The sequence below is a fragment of the Euleptes europaea genome, chromosome 9 (genome assembly GCF_029931775.1).
Source record: "Euleptes europaea isolate rEulEur1 chromosome 9, rEulEur1.hap1, whole genome shotgun sequence".
NCBI lineage: Eukaryota > Metazoa > Chordata > Lepidosauria > Squamata > Sphaerodactylidae > Euleptes > Euleptes europaea.
In genome coordinates, this window is record NC_079320.1 from 89,044,449 (window position 1) to 89,070,794 (window position 26,346).

General features: G+C 46.5%; 1 protein-coding gene across 1 annotated transcript in view; it reads right to left on the reverse strand.

Annotated features, from left to right (window-relative positions):
* EVC2 (EvC ciliary complex subunit 2) overlaps nt 1-26,346 on the reverse strand; it is a 53,266-nt gene that overhangs the window by 13,182 nt on the left and 13,738 nt on the right. The window contains exons 7-14 of the mRNA XM_056855513.1: nt 26,171-26,322; nt 22,340-22,664; nt 16,860-17,099; nt 14,232-14,407; nt 11,441-11,600; nt 8,000-8,454; nt 5,513-5,717; nt 3,512-3,631 (exon numbers count right to left, since the gene is read on the reverse strand). Coding sequence (XP_056711491.1) covers nt 3,512-3,631; nt 5,513-5,717; nt 8,000-8,454; nt 11,441-11,600; nt 14,232-14,407; nt 16,860-17,099; nt 22,340-22,664; nt 26,171-26,322 — 1,833 coding nt within the window. The remainder of the gene's footprint in view (nt 1-3,511; nt 3,632-5,512; nt 5,718-7,999; nt 8,455-11,440; nt 11,601-14,231; nt 14,408-16,859; nt 17,100-22,339; nt 22,665-26,170; nt 26,323-26,346) is intronic.

The following is a 26,346-nucleotide window of genomic DNA, read 5'->3' on the forward strand; positions in this document are numbered from 1 at the left end:
AAGCAAGTTGGAAGGAAAGAGCATCATTGTCATTAGCATCATTACAACGAACGACTCATGAATAATTGGCAATGCAGTTGCAGGTCCTTCTGGCTCCCAAAGAAATGGGGAGGCTTCGAGGACCAAATGGACCCCTTTGAACAGCAAAAGATTGCCTTTTCACTGCTGTGGGGAGGAAGAGAAGGGGGACTGGGCTTGGGGGACAATCTGCCAACCCCCTCCCTCCCAGCAGCTGGTTGAGGGTTTGTGCTTGTATGCTGCCCTCTTCTGCCTGGCTCCTCGGCAGTGGGAAGCCTATACAGCCCTCTGCCCTCACCAGGTTAGGGGCTAATGCCAGCCCCCATTTTTTTCTGTAAAGGTCAGTACTCTCCTACCATCTCCTGAGGTATCTGGGCTTCTGGGGTGTCCACAAGGGAGTACCCTGCTTTGCAAAGGGAAAATTCCTAAAATCATCATGCCCAGCTGGGGCAGAACAACCATTACCATGTCCCAGAAATGTTCATCAAAAGCTGTATCTATTGTATAATGCAAGGGGCTCTTAGAGTTTAATTCCTTGTTCCTTTGCTATCTAGCAACCACGCTCTCTCTTCAGCACACCTGCCACTCACTTTCTTGACCCACAAATCTTTCACGTCTTTCTCTCTGAACTGGTGCAGCTGCCACATGTGGCTGCCAACTTGAAGGTGAGACGGGGAAGATGACATTCTGGGTTCTGATTTACAAAGTTGGTATCCCCCAAGGAGGAGAACGCTGGCGACCGCTCCCCCTCTCCCCTGGTCTCACCCAGGAAAGAAGAACAACCTTCCTGCAAATACAATACGAGCCCTGCCTGTAAGCTCTCCTTTATGCCTCTCTGGCAGCCCTCCTCCCTGGGGATAATCTGGGGTTTGGGTCCAGAGCTCTCCAGCTTGCTCAGTTTTCATAGTAGGATACTGTCCCGGGGGGGGCACCCCCCATTCCCGGGCCGAGTCTCAGCCCCTCCACTCACCAGCCTTCCGGGGGGGGGGCGAGTCACGGAGGCCTGCTCTCTCCGCAGCGCCCCAACGAGCCGGCAAGAGGAGAGGAAACCCGCCCACAGCCGCCAAGAGAGCCGCGAGCCGCAGCCCCGCTGGTCGGGCCGACGCCGTCCCAGGAGCCGCGGACCACTGACGCACCAACCCGGCCGGCACTGTCTCAGGAGCCACGGGCTCCAGAAGTGCCGGCCCGGCCAACGCCGCCCCAGGAGCCGCGGCCCAGACGCGCCAGCCCGCCTGCGGCCAGGGCGGGCTGCCGAAGTATCGGCCCGGCCAAAGCCGACAAGGGAGCCGCGGGACACCGGGCCGCCAGCTGACCCGAGGGAGGAGGGGGCCCTGGAGGCAGCGCGAGGGGGGCGTCCCGGTTAGCCGGTCTCCCCGGGCCCCAGCTGGTGTGTGGGCGAGCTCGGGCGGGGAATAGGGGTATCCCTCGCCCGGCACCTCAAGGCTGGAAGACGACGCCTCCCAGTCCTTATATGGACTTCCGGGGGGCGGGCTGGGGGGGGCGGGGCTTGGGAGAGACTTCTCTGGCCTGGAGGATATATAAGGCCAGAGAAGTCTGAATGCCGGGGAGGAGAGAAGCCAGAGGCTGCCCGCAAGGTGTGTCCTGCGGCAACCTGGCGACGCCCGAGGGAGAGTCGAGCTCTGACTCCCCCTCGGACTGGTCTGAGGCAGAAGAGATTGTCTCAGCCTCAACATCCTCCAAGCCAGAGACCCTCCCGGCGGTAGGGCACAAGGCGCCTCGCGACAGATACATCCTGTGTTGCTGGGGGGGGGCATTAATTACTGAGGGAGGGCCATTTTCAGTACGCTTCTGGTTTCACTTTTTTGTTTAAAAAAAGCTTTGGGACCATGATGGTAAGTTAAAAACAACAACAACAAAAAGATGGGCAAGTAATTCGTAAATGAAAAGATATGCAAGAAACCATTTGTTCCTAAATGATAAAAGTTTACTTTACATGCATGTGAACTGGCAACAAGCAGAGGGATAATTTTCCTCATTAAGTTTCTACTCCTCTAATCTTCCAAATATAAACTCACTTTTGCTATGATTAGTCAACTAAAAGCAAAGACAGTCAAAAAGCAGACATGCCAGTAGATTCAATGATGTTCCTAAAAAAAAGACTGAGCAGAAGAAGAGTTGGTTTTTATATTCCGACTTTCTCTAACACTGTCTTAAGGGAGACTCAAACCGGCTTACAATCACCTTCCCTTCCCCTCCCCACAACAGACACCCTGTGAGGTGGGTGAGGCTGAGAGAGCGTGACTTGCCCAAGGTCACCCAGTTGGCTTCGTGTGTAGGAGTGGTAAAACAAATCCAGCTCACCAGATTAGCCTCCGCCACTCTTGTGGACGAGTGGGGAATCAAACCCGGTTGTCCAGATCAGACTCTACTGCTCCAAACTACCGCTCTTAACCACTACACCACACTGGCTCTCCATGTGCTATTATTCCAGTGTCTGTCCTGAAGTGTGCCAGGACGCACAAAACTCCACGCAAGCACAGGGAGAACTACAGAAGTGGACAGATTGCAGAAGATCCTTGCGCTACTGTAGAAGCAAGCTCCACTGTAACGGGCCAGCCCAATCTCATCAGTTCTCAGAAGCTAAGCAGGATCGGCCCTGGTTATTGGTGGTGGTGGTAGAATAAGAAGACGAAAGAAAGAAGAAGAGTTGGTTTCTATATGCTGACTTTCTCTGCCTTTTAAGGAGAATCAAACCAGCTTACAATTGCCTTCCCTTCCTCTCCCCACAACAGACACCTTGTGGGGTAGGTGGGGCTGAGAGAGTTCAGAGAGAACTGTAACTAGCCCAAGGTCACCCAGCTGGCTTCATGTGGAGGGGTGGGAAAACCAACTCGGTTCACCAGATTAGAGTCTGCCGTTCATTTGGAGGAGTGGGGAATCAAACTCGGTTGTCCAGATTAGAGTCCACCACTCTCAACCACTACACCACGCAGAATAGACCACTAATGAAATACAGGGTTTCTATGGAGGGGCAGGCAATAGCAAGCAGCCTCTGAACGTCTCTTGCCTTCAAAACCCTACGGGGTCGCCACAAGTTGAGTGTGACTTGACAGCACTTTCTACCAGCACGAGGCACACCTTCTCTACTCTGCCCAGAGACCTCTGGGGGTCACAGCCAAATATTATCTGCACTATGCAGACATTTATGGTCCGATCTTGTGTTATATCAGATCATCAGGATGTTCACTAGAATTACAGGTGCATGTCCTTTGTCTTGTCCATGCTTACGTTCTTCTCAGATCCAAAATCCCTGCACTGCCCATGCTACCAGCTTCACGCCTTTCTTTGGGCACTAGGTTCATGATCTCCACCCTCAGCACAGGGTGGCAGTCTTTGATGAAGAGCCCCCACTAAGGGACACTGAGGATTGTGCCAGACCTTCTGTTAAGCTCACTTTCCTTTTATTTACAGGCAACTACTGTAAAAATGATATTCTTTAGTCCCAACGAGCACAGCAATTGATCATCATTACCTGGTTCTCATATTGGTTTGTAATAGATTCTTTGTAGATGTGAATCTTTTTCTCTAAAGATTTCTTTAGAACATCTATCTTATTTTTGTTCCTTGTTTTTCTTCTGACTTCAGGCTCTTGCTGAAAGAAAAAAAAAGGATCCATATATTGAATTCAGTTCTCATTAGACAAATCAGAGTTACAGACATTATTACTTTAACACACATTTCCTCAAAATCAAATAGAAATATAGTTAGAGACAAATACCTGACCTGCATTCAAACAGAATGTTCTTGAAGGACAGGCATTTTTTTCAATCCTTCTCACTAGATACAATTACAACATTATGCTAGGATAGTTCCATCCGGATGGTATAAAAGTAGGAGGTTTTTTCCCCAGCCTAAAGTTTGGACGCTGAATGTATCTTGTCCTTCTAGCAGCCTGCCCAGCAACCAGGCTGCAGGCGAGACCAATCTAGATCGGGGTGGCACAGGGATGGCCTGTGAATGGGGACCTCTCTGCTTCTACCCACAAAGCAAACAGCAACTCATGGGGACAGTTAACCTGTTTGGTATATTTAGCTTCAAATAAACACCACAACACCACACTGGTAGCTTGTGTTGGAAAAGACCTTCCTCAACTAGAGATCCTGGAGAGCTGCTTCAAGTCAGAGTAGACAGTGTAGAGCCAGGTGTACCAGTGGTCTGACTCGGGATAAGACCGCTTCTTACATGGGCCGGCTTTGCCCATCTCATCTGTCCACATCTCTAAACTTGCTAAAAAATTTTTTACTCCGACCAGAAAGGTTAGATCAGGTACAGAAATGTTAGATTTTGTTGCCATCTTTTGGGCATGGAACAAGGCTCACTGGGGGTGTAAAGGGGAGGCAGTTGTGCATTTCCTGCGTTGTGCAGAGGGTTGAACGAGATGTCCCTGGTGGTCTCTTCCAACTCTATGTTTCTATCATTCTATGATTCTAGTTGCAGGACAGCTTTTGCATCCTCAGTTCTTCAGTTCAGGGACTGGAGAAAGGATATTCAGGCCATCCTGGATTCTTAAGAATATGAAAAGGGGAACAGATGAAGAGGGCCTGAACCTACAGCAGGCTGTTGCGGTTGTCAATATCTTTATGGTCAATAGTATGGATGATTGACAGCCAAAGCATTGATCTAAAATCCAAGTTAACATTTAAGCCTGCAAATAGAACCTGCAAATAGAGACAGACACTTGAGAAAAACAAGTTGTTTGTGAGACAGAAACCACAAAACAAGGTCCGACATTGTATAGTTTGTCAAGGTTACTGATAAGTACCAAGCAGTGGAAAACAAGTTTATCTGTTTTTGTGGTTTTCATTGCTTTCAAGTCCAAATGTGAATAACAAAGTTGTTTGTCTTTTGTGGTTAACAAGCCTTGAAGATGAAAGTGTGAGAAAGGAAATTTATTTTGAGAAAGGAAATGTTTGGGTGTTATTCCTATGACATCTGTCTGTCTGATATGAGATCAAAGTTTGGAAAAGATGTTTGTTAAAGGGATGTTTTGTCTTTTAATACATTTAGATGTCTGGGAATCTGACAAGAATGTCATAACAATTTCTTGTTGATTCTCATTGGTTCTCATAACCAAAAGTATATAAAGGGGCTTGAGATTGTGAGAGGTTGGATATTCTTGGCCTGGCAGGCTTGCATACTGTCTGAGAATTATCGCTGCATTTTTTCATTGTAATTTTTACTGTATTTCAGATCTGTGTTATTTTATTAGAATCTGTTAGATTTTTTCATGTAATCTACCTTTCATATATATTGGTGAGTTTTTTTAGTTTTTCACTTTTTTATTAGTATTATTGAAGCTGTTACAATAAAAAGGAATTTTTTGAAAATTCAAAGTTGTGTCATTGCTTGAGGTGGCTAGTTAAGTAAGATAAAGTATTTTTTAGTGAAATACAAGATCTAGAAACTTAGCCACTTATCACAGCAATTGATCTGCTTCATGGCAACCAAAAGGTGGTTCCGCGGGAAGTCTTGCCTGCTCGCCCAGGGCTCGCATCTTCTGATCCACCTTCCGTAGAGCTGCTTCTCTCCACTCAGACTGGTAAATCTGAAGCAACACCCTTGCCCGGATCTTTGGTAAAGCCAAACTGCAATCCATCTGGGAAAAGCAGCCATGGAACTCTTGCTGTATTTTCAGTAATTCTTCTTCAGATAAAGAGAGAGAGGAACCTAACAGTTTCCTGTCAAAACATCACAGAAACAAGCACATTCTTCAGAGTGTTCTCACTGTCCTGAACATCCATCCTTACAAAGAACTGGAGAGGACTTGACTGTTTAGGAAATGCTTCGTGACAACCTGATCGGTCTTAATGAGAAGGTATTGCACTGCTGTTTGGGGAGGATTATTCTGATGGGCCCGTAGGGTTCCTGACGCTCTTGATTTCACAACGAATGTAATTCTTCCACCAGAATAATTCGCAAAAAATGTGCCTTTCATTACCAATCTTTGTTGCCAAGCCCAAATGGTTTACATTGGACTCAACACAACATCATCAAGATGAACATTTCTATTTGTTAGATAGATTTCAATTACTTCTCCCACCCAAATGTCAGGAGGCCCATTCAGTCAAGACCATCTTTATCATGGCTTACATTTTCTCGCTTGCGGTTAGGGCATTCAAGCATGCAACCAGGAAAGGAGACAGACGGTGAGGGTGGCTCTTTCCTCTGCAAGGATGACATTTCTCCTTACTGCTGACCCCAAAGGATGGGGCACTGGGAGAACAAAAGGTCATGGGGTGGATCTTACCCCTATCCAATCACTCTCCTGAGCAAAGCTTTTTTCCCCCCAGTATATATACCCCACCTTTTATTTTGGCTCAAGTTTGAAGCCTTTCTCCAATCCCAGGAGACTTCCTCTAAATTAAGTGCCTCGTCCACTGGATGAAGAGCTACTTAAGCTGTAGGAAGGCTACTTGGAGGGTGGCCGGATCCACCCCCATATACTGCCTTCAAATACCTTTCTTCTACTCCCTCTCAGTTTTTTGCCTGTGAAGGAGAAAGAGGTGGACAGACTGAACTGAACCTTGTCCTTGTTCAGTGGTACAGAATGTGGTTATGCAAGATTTCCAGGCTTTGGTGATCAGCACAATCCACTGCAGTCTTGTAAGAATCTGTTCTTCCCACACAAGTGTTATTAAAAAAAATACACACATAAAGGACTTGATATGTGTAGACAGAACCCAACCGATCGACTCAAAATCTGGAGACATTTCTCTAGAATAGGACCAATTGAAACTAAGGGCTGATTCACATGTTATATAGTCCACAAAATACACATGTGGCCACCACAAATATTCTGCATCATGCCTGTGCCTGGAGTTCTGAGCTGGAAGCTCAATTCCCAGGTGTGCGTGGGCCTGATTCAGATTGGGACTGCAGCACTCAGTGACAGGGGGCTTTAGCATTCCCCGCTGCACTGTTTTCATGACCTGAAAGAGCCCCAGGAAGCCACAATTTGCCCCACACACCACAGTCCCAATCCAAATCATGCCCCTGCATACCTGGGAATTGAATTCCCAGCACAGAACTCTATGACCGTCTGTTAACAGCATCTGTTGATGGACCACATTTCTGCTACATTGACTCTGTAACATATGAACTGGCCTTAATACTTTTAAATCAGCTAGCATATGGCCTTGTATCTAGTGTTGCCAACCTCCAGGTGGTAGCTGGAGATCACTTGCTATGACAACTGATCTCCAGACGAAAGAGACCAGTTGACCTGGAGAAAATGGCTACTTTGGAAGGTGGACTCTATGGCATTATACCCCATTAAATGCCCTCCCTTCCCCAAACCCCACCCTCAAGCTCTAACTCCAAAATCTCCAGGTATTTTCCAACCCAGAGCTGGCAACCCTACTTGTATCTGGCACACACCAGATAAAACACAGAAACAGAATCACTTACAATTCTTAGAAGAAATATCTGTATCGATGCACAGTAGCTTTCTAGAAAAATTACATTTCAAAGAATAAAACCTAGTTTTGCTTGCTTATACTTTTGTCCCTATTGTTGCAACAATACTGACCTATCTGGCAGGCTGTTGTAAGCAGTATAAGATGATATATATCACCAATCAAAGCACTATGTTAATGCTGTAGTACTATTACTCACGGAGACTACTATGGATTGCTTAGCGATGTGCATACATTCTCTGCCATGTGGCTGTCCAGGTCTCACAGAACCAAGACTTTTAAGAATGGACTAAAGTGATCCAGCATTTGAATCCACTACTCTTGAAGCTAACTATGCAAACAATGTGCATTAATGTCAAACCCTAAAGACACTAAACCAGAACAGGCTTTTTTAAAAATGAAAACAGTCTCTGTACAGTTAGAGAGCCCAGGAGAATTGCAGCAGAAAAAGAATGCCAAAATTAAGACCATACATCTGTCAGGTATGTCTAAAATTTCTCCTCCTGGGACAGAAAACCAATAAAAGGGACAGGGCAGGTACTTACAAGAGCACTAACTGTTCCCAGTCCCTTAATTTCTTCTGTTCCCTAATTTGGTGCAGAAGTTCTTCGCTCAATTTTTCTCTCTTACTCTGAAGTAATTTTTCAGCAGCCGCAATTGTGCCCTGGTTTCCTTTTTCCCACCATCGCACGGCCTCGGCCAGCTCGCTTTGATGCTCCTCCATCGCTTGGTGCAAATACAGTTTTGGCACGCTGAGCTGTAACAGTTCTTCAACAACAGGTCCGTAGTGAATCCGTCTGATTTCCTCACTAGCTCTCTCGGCCAGGTGAAGCCTGAGCACGAAGAGTTCTTCTTTCCCCTCATTATCAAGTTTTTCAGCGAGCTCCTCCAGTCCAATGAAGTGATCCACCAGCAGCCTTTGCCACTGAGCCAGGTAATGGCAGATGTCTTCAGGGCTTCTGGAAGCTTCCTCAGGACACGTCTGTGCCAGTTGTTCTTTCTGTGATCAATTCAACAAAATTAAACAAAAAACATTATATTGATTATAACATGGAGATACTTCTTCAGGAGTGCAAATAATTTGTACAAGTTCATTCACTCATTCATTCCACTTCCCCTCAGTGGTTGAGAAGAAGCTTGTGTCTCATTCTGAGATGGTTTCCCACCCAGGCAACACAGAGGGCCAAACCTTCAGCGGCAGAACAGAAGAGCTGCCCTCCCTTTTTTATTTCTTACATTCAATAGCACTCATTTCCCATCCTTTCCTCATACAGGAGGCCTATGAATGGGGCGAGGCCACCAAAAGAAAGATGAGCCAGAGGTTCCCTTTCCACCACTTTGCCTTTTATATCAAAAGCACCGGCAGCCCTCAGCTGCTGTTTTGTAAGCTTCAAGCGTTATTCGCTTGTATAATTTTATGCAGCTCACCTCCTTAAAGCACCTCACAGAAAAACAGGATTAACACAATGGAAGAATCCTCCCTAAGCATAATCAGAACAGCAGCAGTAAGCAGGAAACAAAAGGAGCAGGCCCCAATCTGCAGACAAATGTCATCAGAAACAGATGAGTTTTCCATCCCTTAAAGAAGGCAGTGGGAAGAGGGCAGGGCCTGAACTCACAAGGAAAACCTTTCCACAGCCGAAACCTCCACCCGGCGCCAAAAATCTGTGCAACCCTCATAAGGTTGCACGGGAGATACGCCACCTAAAATACTCGGCCAAAAAAAGGGGGCGTTCCCGAGCCAAAACGGCTCAGGAGGCATCCTAATGGCAGCCCCGCCCCCCGGCCGGCGCCGAAACACCCCGGGAACACCTCCCGGGACACCGTAACGCCTCCTGGGACGTCGCCACGGCTGTTGCCGGCGTCCAGACACCAGCAGCATGCTGCATCGGTGGCCGGAGACCGGCCCTGCATGCTGGCGCTGGGGCCACCAACGCTGGTGTGCGCCTCTTGGACGCCAGCACTGTGGGCCCTTGCGCCAGTGTGGGCTGTCGCCAGCCTCCAAAGGGCTTTGGCCGTGGCTGCTGCCATAGCTCAGGAATGATCCAAAAGAGGGGGCACCTCCGTGCCTATACCAATATGGTTTGGAAAATAGCACTGGAGATAAAATGTACAAAGGTAACAAAGTTCTTATATTGTGCTTAGTTAACAATCACATACAAAAGTGGAGTACATAAACAGTAACACTTCACAAATATATACAAAACGTGTTTTGATGCAGTCTCTGTGCAACAGAATAATGCAATCTTCTTGGTATATTCTTGTTGCTAATGTTAATTTGAAAAGTCCATAAGGTACACACTTAAACAATCCCAAAGGTTCACTTATTGGGAGTAGATGGGGGACGGCCGTTTCAAGGTCTTTTCTTCAGCCCCAAATCCATTCAAGTTTATGTTTCCAAGCAATTTTTCTATCTAATACATCATCAAATTAGTTCACTGGTTCCCCGAAGGATACTCCAAAGTGCAGCAGTAACCTATGCATAGCTTACTGCTGCACTTTGGAGTATCCTTCGGGGAACCAGTGAACTAAGTGTGAACCTTATGGACTTTTCAAATTAACATTAGCAACAAGCATATTCCAAGAAGATTGCATTATTCTGTTGCACAGAGACTGCATCAAAACACGTTTTGTATATATTTGTGAAGTGTTATTGTTTATGTACTCTATTTTTGTATGTGATTGTTAACTAAGCACAATATAAGAACTTTGTTACCTTTGTACATTTTATCTCCAGTGCTATTTTCCAAAACAGCTCAGGAATGGGCTGTAACATCCGTTAGAACTCGAGATGGGTGCTAGGAGCCTGGAGCACCAGAAAAGAGATACGGTCCTACTACCGAACCCAGAACTAGCAAATCCAGAGACTTCGCACTGCCCACCAGATTTGTACATCTCTTTCCCTTCCAATGCCAATAGACCCATTTCTTTGGTTCTTGTAGGTTATCCGGGCTGTGTAACCGTCGTCTTGGTATTTTCTTTCCTGACATTTCGTGCGCAGCTGTGGCAGGCATCTTCAGAGGAGTAACACTGAAGGACAGTGGCGAAACGTCAGGAAAGAAAATACCAAGACCACGGTTACACAGCCCGGATAACCTACAAGAACCAATGAACTCTGACCATGAAAGCCTTCGACAAGACCCATTTCTCTTTCTTTCTTTCAACTGTTTGCCAATAAATTCAGGCGTGTGGATAGCAGAACCAGCAAGGCCCCCCCTTTACCCAGATGCCTCTCTCTTGCTTTCATCCTTGTATGAAACATAAGGCTCATGGGCCAGAGCCGGCCCCTTGAGAGCTCTTATCCGTACTGCAAGCCAGCCGAGGCAGCCACACACACACACACACACACACAGAGTCCCGATCTGGGCTGGCAAGGATAAAGTACAAAAAGCAGAAAACAACGCTAGCTCCGGCTATTTATTTGTGAATGTACTTAGTGGATTACTATAGTATAGATAATCTTGTTATGTAGGTCTGTGTTTGTTGTAGATATAGTTAAGAAGAGTATTTAATACATTGTGTTTGATTGAGCCATCATGCTGTGTGTTTCACTTCGTAATTACACAGTTGTAGCATAGGTCCTTGTCCTTTCATTACCTGGAGACTGGCAACCCTACAGGCATCCCTCCTGCAGCTGGCATCTCTTGCAAGGAAAAGGGAGTGGCAGCAGCCCACAGGGGCCTCCACTTAAGCACCCAGATGCTTGTTCAAGGTGCCTGCTGGAGAGCCTGGGAAATGGAGTTCGCAAAGCTTCCTGGCTCAACCCATCAAGCAGGGGAGAACCCGCGAGCTGCATCTCCCAGGCTTCCTGGCAGTTAATGAATGCCATGCGTGGGTGTTCAGGCCTCATAAAAGCAACTCAGGCAAGTTGAGTGTGGGTAGAGAAGCTTGTCCATCACTGCCTGCTACGTAATGAACAAAATACCTAGGATTCTCCTCACATTTATTCGCCTGTGTCTGCATTTTCTCACCCAATTCTCAATTACCTTCTGTAGCATTTCTCGTCGTCTTTTGGCAACAAGTTCTTGGTGAAGTTTCTCCTTCTCTTCCTTTACAATACGAGCAAACGTCTGTTGAGCAGAGCGCAGCTCAACTTGAGCTGTGTTTAGGACTCCCCCCAAATGATTTTCAGCCAAACCGCAACCTCTGCAAGGAGGATGAAAAATCCCATGAAGACTTGCAAGCCAGGTAACTCAATGAAGCCCAACACTCAAGACCTCTTTGACTGCAATCCTAAGGAGTGTTACTCCAGTCTAAGCCCATTCATTCAGTGGGCTTAAACTGGAGAAACTCTCCTTAGGATTGTGCTGTTTGTTAGTCAATTGAATCCTTTGCGTTCAACATACTTATACACTAACCACAGCTCATGTCCAGTTCTAGTTACGCATTTCTGAATGAGAAGCAAGGACATGCATTCCTCTTTGAGTCAACAGGTGCCTGAGAGATCCCATAGGTGGCACCTATTCTCAGATCCAGAACTCTCACCAGGTACTTAAACCACTTTGCCATCTCTTGCGAGGGCCTCTGTGTCACTTTGGGTTCTTTCCAGACAGAGGGGTAGAGACAACATGGAGCCCATTCACAGTGCAATGCCACCAACCTCGTACTGAGCCTGTAGGTGCCCAGGGTGCCTCCAGCCGGCATGTTGTCAAATCTCTTCTGCCAGCCTGCCTCCAGCACCATCCTGCAGCCTGCTTAACACCCCCCCTTTGACCACCCCCGTTGCTCCAATCAGGGGCATAGCAGCTCTAGTTATGATTCTGTGGTCTGTCACTACAGCTTTCAAAGGCACAGGAGTGCTGCTACACCAACAGAGCAGGCGGCTCCATTCACGTGACCTGTATTCAGAATTCCACTCTTGCTCACATTGTTTCAGAGCTAGGGTTGGTAGGGAGGGAGCTGTGCCCACCCCCCTACTCAGCTCCCCTATACTCAGCCTGGGAATCACACTGGGAGGGGACTGAGAGGGTTCTCCAATGCCTGCACAGCAGTTGTGCCCTAGCAAGGGAAAGGGGTTCACAATCATAAGATACCTGTGATGGTATTTAAAACCCCTCTTTTTCCACAGTGAGCTATGGGGGGATTAGGAATGCTCTCTGGGAATGTGCTGTGTCCCAGTGTCTGTAAGTCCTTTGCCTTGAAAAGTGTTGCTCCTCACATCCCCCAGCCCTGACCCTGCATGCTGAACCCACGTCTGGGGGGATGGGCACGGTCTTTCCTTGAGAGGTTTCTTCTGAGCTGTGGAGGTATCTGGATGATCAAATCAGAGTGGGTGTGTCCCACCCCATGTGTCCAAAATGAGGGGATTTGCCAGAGGGGGATCTGAAACCCTACTTACAGAGCTACAAGGAGTGTAGTAGCCACAGTCCTCCAACCAGTAGAGGGTGCTGTTTTGCCTTCGTCTCTTCCCTTGTTGGGATCCCTGCGTGGGTGAGGACATGTCAGCAGCCTCATGTTGGTTGGCTGTTTGCATACATGGCTGGCATGGGGCACTGTCAGCATAACAGGTGGATGTTGCTATGCACTCCTGGGCCACTGCAATGCTCTCACCTTCTTGAATCTGGGTCTTTTTTGCCTTTTTTCTTTTCCCTGCTGAGGGACCACAGAATACTGACCAGCCATGCCCCCCGGCAATGCGCTTTGGCATGAGCTACTCTCATCCCCAGTGACTGATACGATGGCCACTAATGGCACTGTAATTAGCTATATTTTATGAGGAGTTATAATACTAAACTTTACCATACATTGTAAAGTGTAATGCATGAGAAAAAGATCCAATTGAGCTCTTTTTCTTGCATCTCTCCTGCTGTTCGTATCGCGGATACCCAATATTCACTTTGTTATAACGGAACATTATAAAAACCCCTACTGGTTTCCTTGACACTTCTTTCCTTTTGAAGATAGATGACATTTACCCTTCGTTATATAGGTTGCCGTTCTGTGTGATAACTGGCCATGTCTTTCTTCTCTCTTTTAAACAATTTCTTGTCCATTAAGAACTTTCATGATGAGGATGATGAGGATGAGGATGAGGATGAGGATGATGATTTATAGGGCACCCTTTCCTGGACAATGTCTATTGAGGGTTTATTTTTACAATCTTTCAATTAAAGTATTTTTGAACACTTTTTATCATCCTTCTCTCAACTATGGGCTCGGTATGACTTCATGCGAAAATTTGACTCTGCCAGCAACTGATGGACACTCTTCTTCAACATGCCACGTACATACACCAGTGTTCCTGAGGAAAACTAGCTTGTGGACAGCTGATCAGCTCTACTCTGTTCTACAGATACAGCACCAGAACTGAACTAGGCATTAAGAAAGCCCCCAGAGGAACAATGGGATAACCTCTGCAATATGTAACAGCTGTGTAATTGTTTTGAACGTATCTTTTGAGTTTTAAACTCCTCTGAGTTCCGGGGATCCTCTCAGGGTCTGCACCTAGAACCTTAAGAGACCACGAAGAAGGGAAATGACCTTCACACACTGATCTGCACTAACCAGACAAGTCTGCTCTGGAGGGAAGAAGAGGGTGCAAACGAGCCCCGGTCTGGGACTGCTCAGGTGCATTCTCACTGCAGAACGCAGGAGACCGGCCGGCTGGCCAGAAGAGAGGGCAGCAGAGCTTGGCATCTTTTAGCTTCTTCTTCACAGAAACCCAGTTTTTTCCATAGCAAAACTTAAAACCTCTTGTTGAACATTTAATTTTTTCCTCTTAGTATAACCACCCCCTGTGCCTCTCCAAATACCGCAACACAGTAAACAAATATTTACCTTTCCACTTTACTAATGAACATAGCTATCTGGTTTGCCGCAAGGTCCCACAGGGATGTCATCTGGGAATCCAGTAACTGAATCATTTGAATGAGGTATTCTCTTTGAGCAAATCTTTTACTCAGATGATACTTCTTATGAGCTTGCAAAAAATCCATCCGCTCTTCAATGTCTCCCTGTAGAGAAAAATATATTAAAACACATCCAATTAACTTTTATGTTCATTAAAAGTAACACCTTAGAAAAAGTGGGAATTAAATATTTGAATTAATAAGATTAAATAGCCTTTAAAAAACTAAATAATAAATTTACTTGTGTCTTTTAAAATCAGATAGTTCTGTTTCATTTCAGAAGCTGTAGCAATTGAGAGAATTCATACGCTACAAATTCAGTTTTTTACTCATTTTAATTCCCTAGGCCAGAGTCTGCTTTCTTTCCTTCTTGTGTGTGTGTTAAGTGCCATCAAAACATGTTTTCCTCAGCAAAGCGGGCCCACGAAACAGCCAAGGATAGACTTTGGCCAATATTAAGCTCATTACACATTCCATTAAATCATTCCAGATAGGTAAGCTGTGTTAGTCCCGTGGCAGCAAATCATGGTAGGGGTCCAGGGGCATCTTTAAGACTAACTCCATTTATTCCAGCAGAAGCTTTCCTGAGTCAGAGCTCACCTGCCTCTGATGCTGTGACTCATAAACCCATATGCGGGAGTAAATTGTTGTTAGTTTTTAAGATGCCGCTGGGCTCCTGTTTTACATGAGATTCGTGCTCTTCAGACTGTGTGCTGGGAAGCTATGAAGGTCCTCAGAAGCTTCACAAAGATTCCATAATGAGAACATCAGCAATGACAGGCAAGCTTCCCTCCAAGATGGCCCACCTTCTACCAATCCCCCCTGAAATATACAGCCACTGGGAGTGGAGGCCACAAAGTCCATTCACGTGGAGGCAACTGGGGGCCCCCAGCTCCCTGGCCTCAGACACGGAATTTGCTTAATGGACATCCCCCCCCATCCTCATCAACACTCAGGGGGGTTGAGGTAGCATGTAAGGATTCCTCAGCCCACAAGTTGATGCAGAAAGGATTTCCTTAAGGGGAAAACGTGATCTCACCATGTTTTCTACCTAAGAAGAAGGAAAGCACTGTGTCAGTATGTTGCAAGCATTACTAATAAGAAGGGTTCACCACCAGCAGGAAGTTTTTGGGGCAGAGCCTGAGGAAAGCGGGGCTTGGGGAGGGGAAGGACTTCAATGCCATAGAGTCCAATGGCCAAAGCAGCCATTTTCTCTAGGTGAACTGATCTCTATCAGCTGTAGATCAGTTGTATTAGCACGAGATCTCCAGTTAGTACCTGGAGGTTGGCAACCCTGCCAATAAGGATGGTTTAGAGGCAACAGAAAACTGGTAATATGGGCAGACAAAATGACCGGCTGCTGGAGAAGGCCCATATTCAATCACAATGTCTTCTCTTCCCTGGTTTGCTAAAAAGGAAGGCTCTGTCGTATGCACAGCTGCAGAAGCTCTGCTAGACTTTTAACCGAGCCTGGATTTTCCAAATGTGTCACTATTCTGTAGACCTCTCTTGAAGTTACATGCCAGTGAAAGTAAATGGTTGGCAGCTAGATGACCAGTTACCTCGGCCCACCTCCCTCAGCTTCTCCTCTGAGCCGAAGGAGGCAAAAGGCTCATGTTCTGCGGAGGAAGGAGGACTGAGGCAGCTGCCTCCCCTCCTTCTCTTCCTCCCGCTGCCAGTCGGGCAATGTGGTCTCTGGGGAAAGGCTTGGACATCCCTTGGAAGAGGGGGCTAGCTTGATTCATGGCCCCAGGGTCCACAGTGAGAGGAACCCAACCACCAACACAGGCCTCATTCTCACTTAACTGAAGCTGTGGATATACCAGTTATAGACCTAGATCAGGGGTCGGCAAACTCATTAGTCAAAAGAGCCAAATATCAACAGTACAACGATTGAGATTTCTTTTGAGAGCCAAATTTCTTAAACTTAAACTATATAGGTAGGTACACTGTTTATTAACTTAATAAACTTTAATTAAAGTTTTAAGTCTTAATTAAACTATAGGTACACTGAATAAAACTTGATATCATACTTAATAGTGATCTTATTTATTGATAAAAATTAAATTGTAAGTCCCTGCCATTTTCCCCTCCCCGTCCGGAGTCCTTGTCTGGAGGCCTGGTCTACCGCCATAAAAGCCTATTGGTAGACCTGGCCTCCGGCTGAGTCCCATTGGGAGGCCAGGTCTACCCATTGGCTTTCTTGGCAGTAGACCTGGCCTCCGGAGGCCCATAGAAGCCAATGGGTAGACCTGGCCTCTGAAGGGGGACTTTTTCCCCTCCTCGGAGTCCAGGTCTACTGCCAAGAAAGCCAGTGGGTAGACATGGCCTCCCAACAGGACTCAGCCGGAGGCCAGGTCTACCAAAGCAAGCCCGCACCGCCCAACAGTTGAGCGGGTGCAAGAGCAGGGGCTCCGAACCAAATTCGGAGAGCCGCACTCAACGGGCCAAAGAGCCGCATGCGGCTCTGGAGCCGCAGTTTTGAGACCCCTGACCTAGATAAAGTATTTATTTGTTGTTGTTGCTTCATGAGGGATATTGTTGTAAATTCCAATACCTGTATTTTAGAGTAATTCTCAACAAGCGATTTGGCGGCTTCTAATTTCAGTTCTCCTTTACAAATCATATTTCTTATCTGAGTGAAAAAGATGTTATGGATCTCATTTCTTTCGGAACAAGCCAATTCTCTGTAAGCCACAGCAAAGTATTCTTCTTGCTTCACCAGAAGAAACCTCTTGCTATGGAGGTGCTCCAATTGGTGTAGTTTTTCCAGGAGGGTTCTGCATTCTGCAGCTGACTGAGGAGGCAAGCAAGCAAAACAGGAGGTTACTACCAGCCTATTCAAAACTCAAAGGCCTAGTCCATCCAACCCTTTAAATCTGAAGCAAGTATGGTTGCCAGGCCACTGGTGGGGGATGGGGGGGGGGTAGGGTTGCCAGATCCAGGTTGAGAAACTCCTGGAGATTTGGGGATGGAGCCTGAGGACAGGGACCTCAGTGGGGTACAGTGCCATAGAGTCCTCCTCCAAAGCAGCCATTTTCTCTAGGGGAACTGATCTCTGTAGTCTGGAAATGAGCTGTAATTCTGGGGTATCCCCAGGTCCTACCTGGAGGCTGGCATCCCCAGAAGCAGGGAGTCGAAGTCACATTATATAGCCCAGCTCAAATGCTCGTTCAGGCACAGCACTGATTTTCTCTCAGTAAAAGTAACATTTTATTTTTAACCTGGATGGCCCAGGCTAGCCTGATCTTGTCAGATCTCAGAAGCTAAGCAGGGTCAGCCCTGGTTAGTATTTGGATGGGAGACCACCAAGGAATACCAGGGTTGCTGTGCAGAGGAAGGCACTGGCAAACCACCTCTTTTAGTCTCTTGCCATGAAAACCCCAAAAAGGGGTCGCCATAAGTCGGCTGCGACTTGATGGCACTTTACACACACACACACACTCACTCACGAAAGTAACATTTGGCTAGGCCCTAATCATTGTGTAGAGTTTAAGGTCCACCTCAAAAATCATGTGACAGCAAACAATTGTTGAATGTATATGGCTGATTCCAGGAGCATAGCCCATGTCTACAGTTTTATTATATCCTTAAAATGCCTTAGGAGTACATCTGAACACGGCAATCATGATTTGGCCATAAGGCATTGTCAGAGTATCAAGTTGATTGTAATAATCTGACAGTAATAGCTGTGTGATAGCTGTCAGATCTGAGAGATCTGAGAGGTCAAAGATGATGTCAGCAGAAGCAATAGCCTTGCTGGTACCAAAGGGAACTGCAGGAATCCGGATCTGGGCAGTTTGCTGATGCAATGCTTTGCACAGGTCCACAGGTGGCCTAATTCAGATCAGCTGCAGTGAGTGTATATAAGGCTGTGTAACTGTGCTTCTGTAACACCAATTACACCAATTACAGCCTGGAAGTAGTAGTGGAGAAGTGTACGTGATGGTATGTTTTATCTGTGCACTGTAAATAAAAGACACTGTTTCTTATAAAGCAAGACTGATGGTGGTTATGTCCTGGAGGAACTCCTAATCCACTTGCTTCCTCGTTAGGGCTATGGGCCCAGAATTTGCTTCACTGCGCAGGAGTCGTGTGGTGAGAGCTCGGCTGAGTTTCCAGGACGTCCAGAGGCTTTTTTGAAACAGTGAGAGATTGAGTGGGAGTGATGGCTCAATCTGCAATCCCGGTGGAGCGGCTCAACGCTGACAACTATTCTATATGGTCGGTGAGAATTGAGCATTACCTTAAGAGAGAAGGTTTATGGGATGTTGTGGCCCGGACCCCCGCTGCTGCTGCTGATGAAGGGCAAGAGAAAGATAAGAAGGCACTTGCCAACATAATACTGACGGTGAGGGATGGCCAATTAGTTTACATTGCCAACAAACTCACAGCAAAATCCTACCGTTTTGCTGATACCAATAACAAAATTACGATAAGCAGATCTGCCAACTTCGGTGAGTCATTTAATTGGGCAAAATTGCATGGCTCAGATGAGATCCCTGACACAGTGTTTATGCCCTCTAAAGAGGAGCAAGGAGCCAGAGGTAACGGTGGTTCTCCGGCTAGTACTCCCAGAAGGGAAAGTGTAAAAAGTTCAGACAGCTCAGAAGGAGAAAGTTCTGACACTTCAGGGGGAGAAGCTGCAGTCAGGAGATCTGAGAGAAGCACCAAAGGTGTGCCACCAGTGAAGTTTGGTTTTGAAGATTGTGATCATGTTTGAAATATGGATGCTGAAAGCTATGAACCTGACAGCTATGAAAGTGTATTAGCTGAAACTGAAAGAGATAAGCTGTTGTGGTTCAGAGCTAGGAAAGCTGAACTGGAAGCTTTGCAATAGCTCAAGGTTTTTTCTCACACTAATCTACCAGGTGGTGGTTTGGTAATTGGCTGCACCTGGATATGAGACTGTGAAGTCATGAAGCAAATACCTGGTTTTGAATTAAGGCAGGAAAGCATGGTCCTAAATTTAAACAAAGCTTTATATGGTCTCCATCAGTCTGCTAGAGAGTAGAACCATTGTTTGACTGATGCTATCAAGAAATTGGGATTCAAGCAGAGTGTGTCTGATTCCTGTTTGTTTTCCAAATGTTCAGGACAGAAAGAGTGCTTTGTGATGTCTTGGGTAGACGACCTGTGTTTAATGACTAATAATAAAAGTGACAAAGAGCATTTTGAGAAGCTACTTGGTGAACGTTTTAAGCTAAAATGTATTGGCAGAATAAGTAACTACCTGGGAGTGCAAATAAGCAGAGGTGAAGATGGAATGTTTTTTTTATCTCAGCCAGATAAAATACAACAGCTTCTGGAGAAGTTTAAGATGTTAGAAGCTAATGTTGTAGACTCTCCCATGGTAACAGGTTATGTGAGTGGAGAAACAGAGGGACAGGCAGAGTGTGATAGAACGATGTATCAATCTCTGGTAGGAAGCCTGCTGTATCTCACAACCTGGCCTAGACCAGACATATATCAGGCTGTGCACTGCCTGAGTAAACAATGCATGTCACCAACAGTAACTGACTGGAAGGCAGCAAAAAGGGTGCTAAGATACCTGAAAGGATCTATGCACAGGAAGCTGTGCCTTGATGCTTATGATGGAGAACTGGTTGCCTATTCTGACGCTTCATGGGCAGACCAGTCAAAAGCAAAGTCCACCAGTGGGTATGTGTTATATCTGGGCAAGGCTCCCATTCACTGGAAGTCAGTGACTCAGTCATTCGTTGCAATGAGTACTTGTGAGGCTGAGTACAGTGCAATAAGCGAAACAGTAACGCAGTTGGAGTGGTTCATGTACCTATTGAAAGAACTGTATATAACTGTAAATGCACCTGTTAAAGTATATACTGACAATGCTGCAGCAATGAGCTTGGGAAACGAGCAATGTTTCAGAAGCAAGAGCAAGCACATAAGGATAAGAAATCAAAATGTGGCTGATGCAATAAACAGAAAGGATGTATATATTGTAAAGCGTGCAGGTGAAAGAAACGTGGCTGATCTGTTCACTAAAGCAGTGAGTAGTGACAGATTTAAACAACTGGTCCAATTATTATAACAACTTGAGAAAGAGTGTCAGAGTATCAAGTTGATTGTAATAACCTAACAGTAACAGCTGTGTGATAGCTGTCAGATCTGAGAGGTCAAAGATGATGTCAGCAGAAGCAATAGCCTTGCTGGTACCAAAGGGAACTGCAGGAATCTGGGCAGTTTGCTGATGCAATGTTTTGCACAGGTCCACAGGTGGCCTAATTCAGATCAGCTGCAGTGAGTGTATATAAGGCTGTGTAACTGTGCTTCTGTAACACCAATTACACCAATTACAGCCTGGAAGTAGTAGTGGAGAAGTGTACGTGATGGTATGTTTTATCTGTGTACTGTAAATAAAAGACATTGTTTCTTATAAAGCAAGACTTGCTTCCTCGTTAGGCATATCCTCTTGTGCTGCCCATGAGCAAATCCAACTGGAGATCTTAAACATGCATTAAAATGGCAGGAGGACGACAAACCAGAAGAGAACAGCAACAAAGGAGAGCAAATCCCTATTAGGGAAATTGCCAAAGACCAGAGAAATGTTTACAATAAGGCTGAAATGTTGGTTGATTTGGCTTTTAATCACCAGTTGTCATACATCATGGCTTTGAACTCATTTAATCTCTCCCTGTCTCTGAAATGAAAGATAACTAGAAGCTACCAGCTGATAATTCTGCTAAAACAACTGACAAACTTGCCAGTGCAGGAGGGAGGCGAGTGTATTGATGTAAGGCTGTCGATTCGGTTCGTCCTGAACCGAAAAACAGCCGAATTTCCCCCGATTTGACGGTTTTCAGTTCGGGACGAACCGAATTCAAAAAGGGGCGGGAAAACGACGAGCCAAATTCGTTGAGTTCGGGCGATCGCCAAATAAATTCGGCAGGTTCCCCGAACCTGCCTTTTCCCGCCTTTAAAGACCCACCGCCCACTTTCCCGGGAGTCCTGGGAAAGCGGGCGGTGTGTCTTTAAACTGCTCCGAGCTGCCTGGGCTGGCAGCGCGGGGCAGTTTAAAGACCCCCCGCCCCCCTTCCAGAGACTCCCGGGAAATCGGGCAGGGGGGTCTTTAAACTGCTCTGTGCTGCCTGGGCAGGCAGCGCAGAGCAGTTTACAGACCCCCCCTTCCAGGGACTCCCGGGAAACTGGGCGGTGGGACTTTAAACTGCTCCACGCTGCCTGGGCAGGCAGCACAGAACAGTTTACAGACACCCCCCTTCCAGGGACTCCCAGGAAACCAAGCAGGGGGGTCTTTAAACTGCTCCACGCTGCCTGGGCAGGCAGCGCAGAGCAGTTTACAGACCCCCCGCCCCCCTTCCACGGACTCCCGGGAAACCGGGCGGGGGGTCTTTAAACTGCTCTGCAGTGCCAGGGCTGGCAGTGTGGAGCAGTTAAAAGAACCCCGCCTGCCTATTCAGCCGAATTGATTTGGGAACGCCGAATCTTGTGCCAAATTCCCGGATCCGAATTGGGGGAGTTCGGACTTCGGCATTTTCTGAATCAAAACGGGCCAAATTTTGCCGAATCTGAATTTTCCTTTTTTTTTTCAGGAGGAAGGCTAACCGTTTCCCATGAGCATTCCCCAGCTGGTAATACCGGCTGCATCACAGGAAAAGCACCGTTCCTGGGAACCTTAAAAAACCAGTGTTTGTTGGCTTTTGCACTGTTCCAACTGAGCTATGATTAGTATTCAGGACTTGGGCTAAAAGCAGAGCAATGCTTTCAACCCATCACCCACATTTAATGAAAGTTTTCCCCTCCCTGAGCTTACTTTTGCACGTGTTTCTGCAGAACAACCTGGTCGGCCTGGATGCGGATCATGGATACAGCCAATATCGTTTTACGTTCTAAGATAAAGAAGAACTTATTGGAAAATGAGGCTTGACTCTTTATCCACCTGGCACTGCAAGCTGGGCAAAGAGTATCCCAAAGCAGGTAAATTATCAGCAACATCCTCCCTCCAAGGTGGGGAACGCCAGGGTCTGCTGCCTGTTGAAACTTCTGTGCCCGAGTTACCTTTTCGTTGGCCTTCTTCAACAGTTCCTCAGCCTCTCTGCTCCTCCCTCTCTCTCTGCAGTGCTGAGTCTCAGCTGCCTTCCTGTTCTCCAGGCTACACTCAGCTGTTAAGGCCACCATCTTCCGGTTGTACTCTTCTTGAACCTCCATCTCCATGGAGCGAAACTGCTTTCTGAGAGCCAAACTCATCTTTTTCTCCAGGTGAGCAGACAGCCCACAAGTTGCAAGCATGTTCTTCATTAACAGAGCAATTGCTTCTTGGGAAATCTGCATTCGACAGTCTTCCAAATCTCTATCTGCGTGGGTCAAGTTTGCTATTTCAAAGCTGTAAAATGGAATCAGGATGTTCAGAATTACTCTTTGGATTACTGCAGTGTGCTCTATGTGGGGTTGCCTTTGCAGACAACCTGGAAACCACAACTGGTCCAGAATGCAGCAGCAGGACTATTGTCAGGGGCCAGCTGCCAGGAACATATGTTGCCCATTCTGAAACAGCTGCATTGGTTGCCATTCTGTTTCAAAGATCAGTTCACAGTGCTAGTTATGACCTTCAAAGCCCTTCATGACCCGGGACCCCCATATTTGTAGGACCACCTCCTTCCATGTGTCCCTGTGCGCCAACTACGGTCATCAGGCCACCCACCATCTGTTGGCTATCCCACCACTTAGGATGGCCTGTCTGGCATCAACCAGATACAGGGCCTTTTCTGTCGTGGCCCCAGCACTGTGGAATGGGCTCCCTGAAAGGGGGGAACAAATAAGCCTGCCTCTTTCTCTCCCTCTCTCTCTCTACACACGCACACACACACAAAATGTTCCTTGGAGATCTTGAGGAGGTGCGGCAAGGCCTGCCTGTTTGCCCAGGGCTTTGAAGGGAGTCTGAACTGGCAGAGGGGGAAAACAAGAAAAAGCCAAAAACCGATAAGAAAAAGATTAATCTAGGTTCAGAAGAATGGAAAAGTACTAACAGCAATGGGCTTTCATCTAGGGTTCTTGTCAGAGGATCATTTTGCTCAAACAGAATCATTCATATGGGTATCACAGGGTGAGGGAGGTGAATGATTCCAAACAGACACCACATCGTGTGGATGCAGCAGACCAAGGGGGGAACAAATAAGCCTGCCTCTTTCTCTCCCTCTCTCTCTCTACACACGCACACACACACAAAATGTTCATTATATGCACTGGTAACTTTTCATGCCATAGAAGAATTGTCAAAACTTCTCGATCATCTCAAATTTCATTTTTTTAGGAAGTATAACAGCAAGGTACAATGAGAAATTCACATTTAGAAGAGAGTCAAATTAAACATAAACCACCAAATGCTTTTTAACATCACTTCTGATACTCTTGGGAAATTTATTGGAATCTGCCTTCCAGCAAGGTTCCAGTCTGCTAAACAATCCCGTTCTTAGGATGCAAACCAGCCAGAGAGGTTGCAAATGTTAGCCAGTCACACCCAGCGCATAATAAAGTGGACTAATGAAGACTTCCAAAGGCCTGTGGGCCAAAGGTTAAGAGCGAGTAAAATTATCTGTGGATCAAAATTGTATTGCTGGTAGAATTGTGTTAAAAAATAAAAAAAATAAAAGCTACCTCTTCTGTGCTTTCACACATGCTGAATAATGCACTTTCAATCCACTTTAACAATTGTTTGCAAATGGATTTTGCCGTTTCACATAATACAATCCACTTGGAAAGTGCATTCAAAGTGGATTGAAAGTGCATTATTCGGCATGTGTGAAAGCGCCCATAGTCTCATTACAGTACAATATAGCTAAGCATCCTGAAGTGCATGATGACCAACCCCAGCCTGACAAAGCAGGTTCTAGTCCACAAAAGCCCAGCTAAATTTGGTAAGGTACCAAAGAACAACATAGTGAGCTCTCTGGAATTGGTTTCAGTGCAGCATTTGATAAAGGCCCACTGAAGAGTTATTAAGACGACACAAAGCCACATCACAACAATTTCAGTTTCAGGCAGATGAATCAATTTCTACCATGGCGAGCAGCTGGACAAGCTGAGCCTTGAAACGCCTCACAGTTAAATTCTAATCTTTATTCTAGCAATAGTTTAATTTTTATTTAACAGGGAGAAACCATTTCTGGTTGTACAGTATGCCAACCAAGCCCAGAAGTGAGTGCTCGGTTTCCACGGCTGGTGCAACGGAGTACCGCAATGTTGCACTGTGCTAGGGAAGAACACTTGTGCCCACCAGAGGACAGCCCAACCTTCTGCAGATTCAATAAACCAGGCTTCAAAGTTCACATACTGATTGCAATTCTTCCTTCATTGAAAACCTACTAACTCACAGCACCATCCTTCAGAAAGTTACTTCAGTCGACGCCCATCGAAATCTATGGGAGCAGATCCACGTTGGATGTTTCATTTCCTTTCTGGCTTGCCCCTGGAGCCTTTTATATTCTCAAAAAGCAAATATCAAATGTAGCAAAGCACTCGTTGCTTTGGCTATGAGTACTCATGTTCCCTCGTGCCATGTCTACACTTTCAGAATACACCCAAGAAAATATGACCTCAGGAAGTTAGACCTTATGCACCCATCCTATCTCAAAGGCCTTTTGCATCTTCCCCCAGAAAGGTGACACGTCATAGCCGGTGACGGGGGGGGGGGAGCATCTTCAGACTATGCAAGCTTCCCGCCAACAAAACAATGAAGGACAAAGGGCTTTCAGAAACTGCCCTCTGTCACTCCTTCTTCCAGGTGTTTGAAGAAGACACCAAGATCATGAATACATCTCAGCAACCAATTTCTACTGACAGCTGCCCTTTTCCATCTACATGAACAAGGCCATACTAGCTGAAAGGTAAACTCTGCTCTATAACAGTATAATAGGCTACTCATCTTTACTGTGATGAAAGCCACCTTGAGAGGATAAATGCCAGGCACTGAAGGGACGGCTTTCCAAATCATCTGAGACTAAACAGTCACCACAGACTGAGAGGTTTGTCGAGACAAATCACCGTACATCAATTCCTTCTTTGCAGCTTATCAGCAGAAAGCAACCTTTTTGTCTCAGGTTGACACAATCCACTGGGGACACAATCCATAAGAAAAATATCTTACACCTGAATGAGAGCTATTTAGTTAGTCTAACAGCCCATTTCTGAAAGGAATGGCCGCGCCGGGCATAGGGCTCAAACTAGCGCCGTTGCCTCCTAAAGAGGTTTCAGCACAGCCGAAAACTCTGCTCGGCGCCAAAAACCCGTTCAACCCTCATAGGGTTGCATGGGAGATACGCCAGCAAAAAGCTGGTGTATCTTTGTAAATAGAAAAAGGGCCGTTCCCGAGCCGAAAGGGCTCAGGAGGCCGACTAACGTCGGCCCCGCCCCCGGCCAGCGCTGTCACGCCCCGGGAACGCCTCCCGGGCCGCCAGAATGCCTCCCGGCTCACCGCCGCGGCCTGTGCTGGCGGCCAGAGGCCAGCGGGAGGCAGCAGTGGCCGGGGAGCAGCGCCCGGCCCTGCACGCCGGCGCCACTAACGCCGGCGTGTGCCTTCCGGGCGCCGGCAGTGTGGGCCCCTGCACTGGCCGTAGTCGGCCTCCTAAGGGCTTTGGGCCCAATTTTCAGGAATGGGCCCTAAGGCAATGAAATTCAGAATCTTCTGGAAAACAGGAACCAAGGAGTTTGAAAGCCAACTACTTCAATGAAAACTAACGTTAAATGTGTCTGCTTTGTGTAGTAATAGCTCAGACCCTCCATGGCCTTGGGACAGACCATGAGCTTCCTGCCCCATTATACAGCTGCTCTTCCCAATTTCTGATTTCCTATTGTGTGCCATGAAAGATCATACAATGGTAGAAAAATGCTTACTCTTCTAAAGACTGAAGCATGTTCTCCGGTTCTTCAAAAAACAAGATGTCAATAATATGGTCATTCAACAAGATGTCCTCGTGGTTGGTGCCACCTGAATTAAAGTGGGAATGTTCCTGCTGATACTCTGGGTTAGGGTCTTGTTCCGCCTCCTAAATTCATATACAAAACAAATG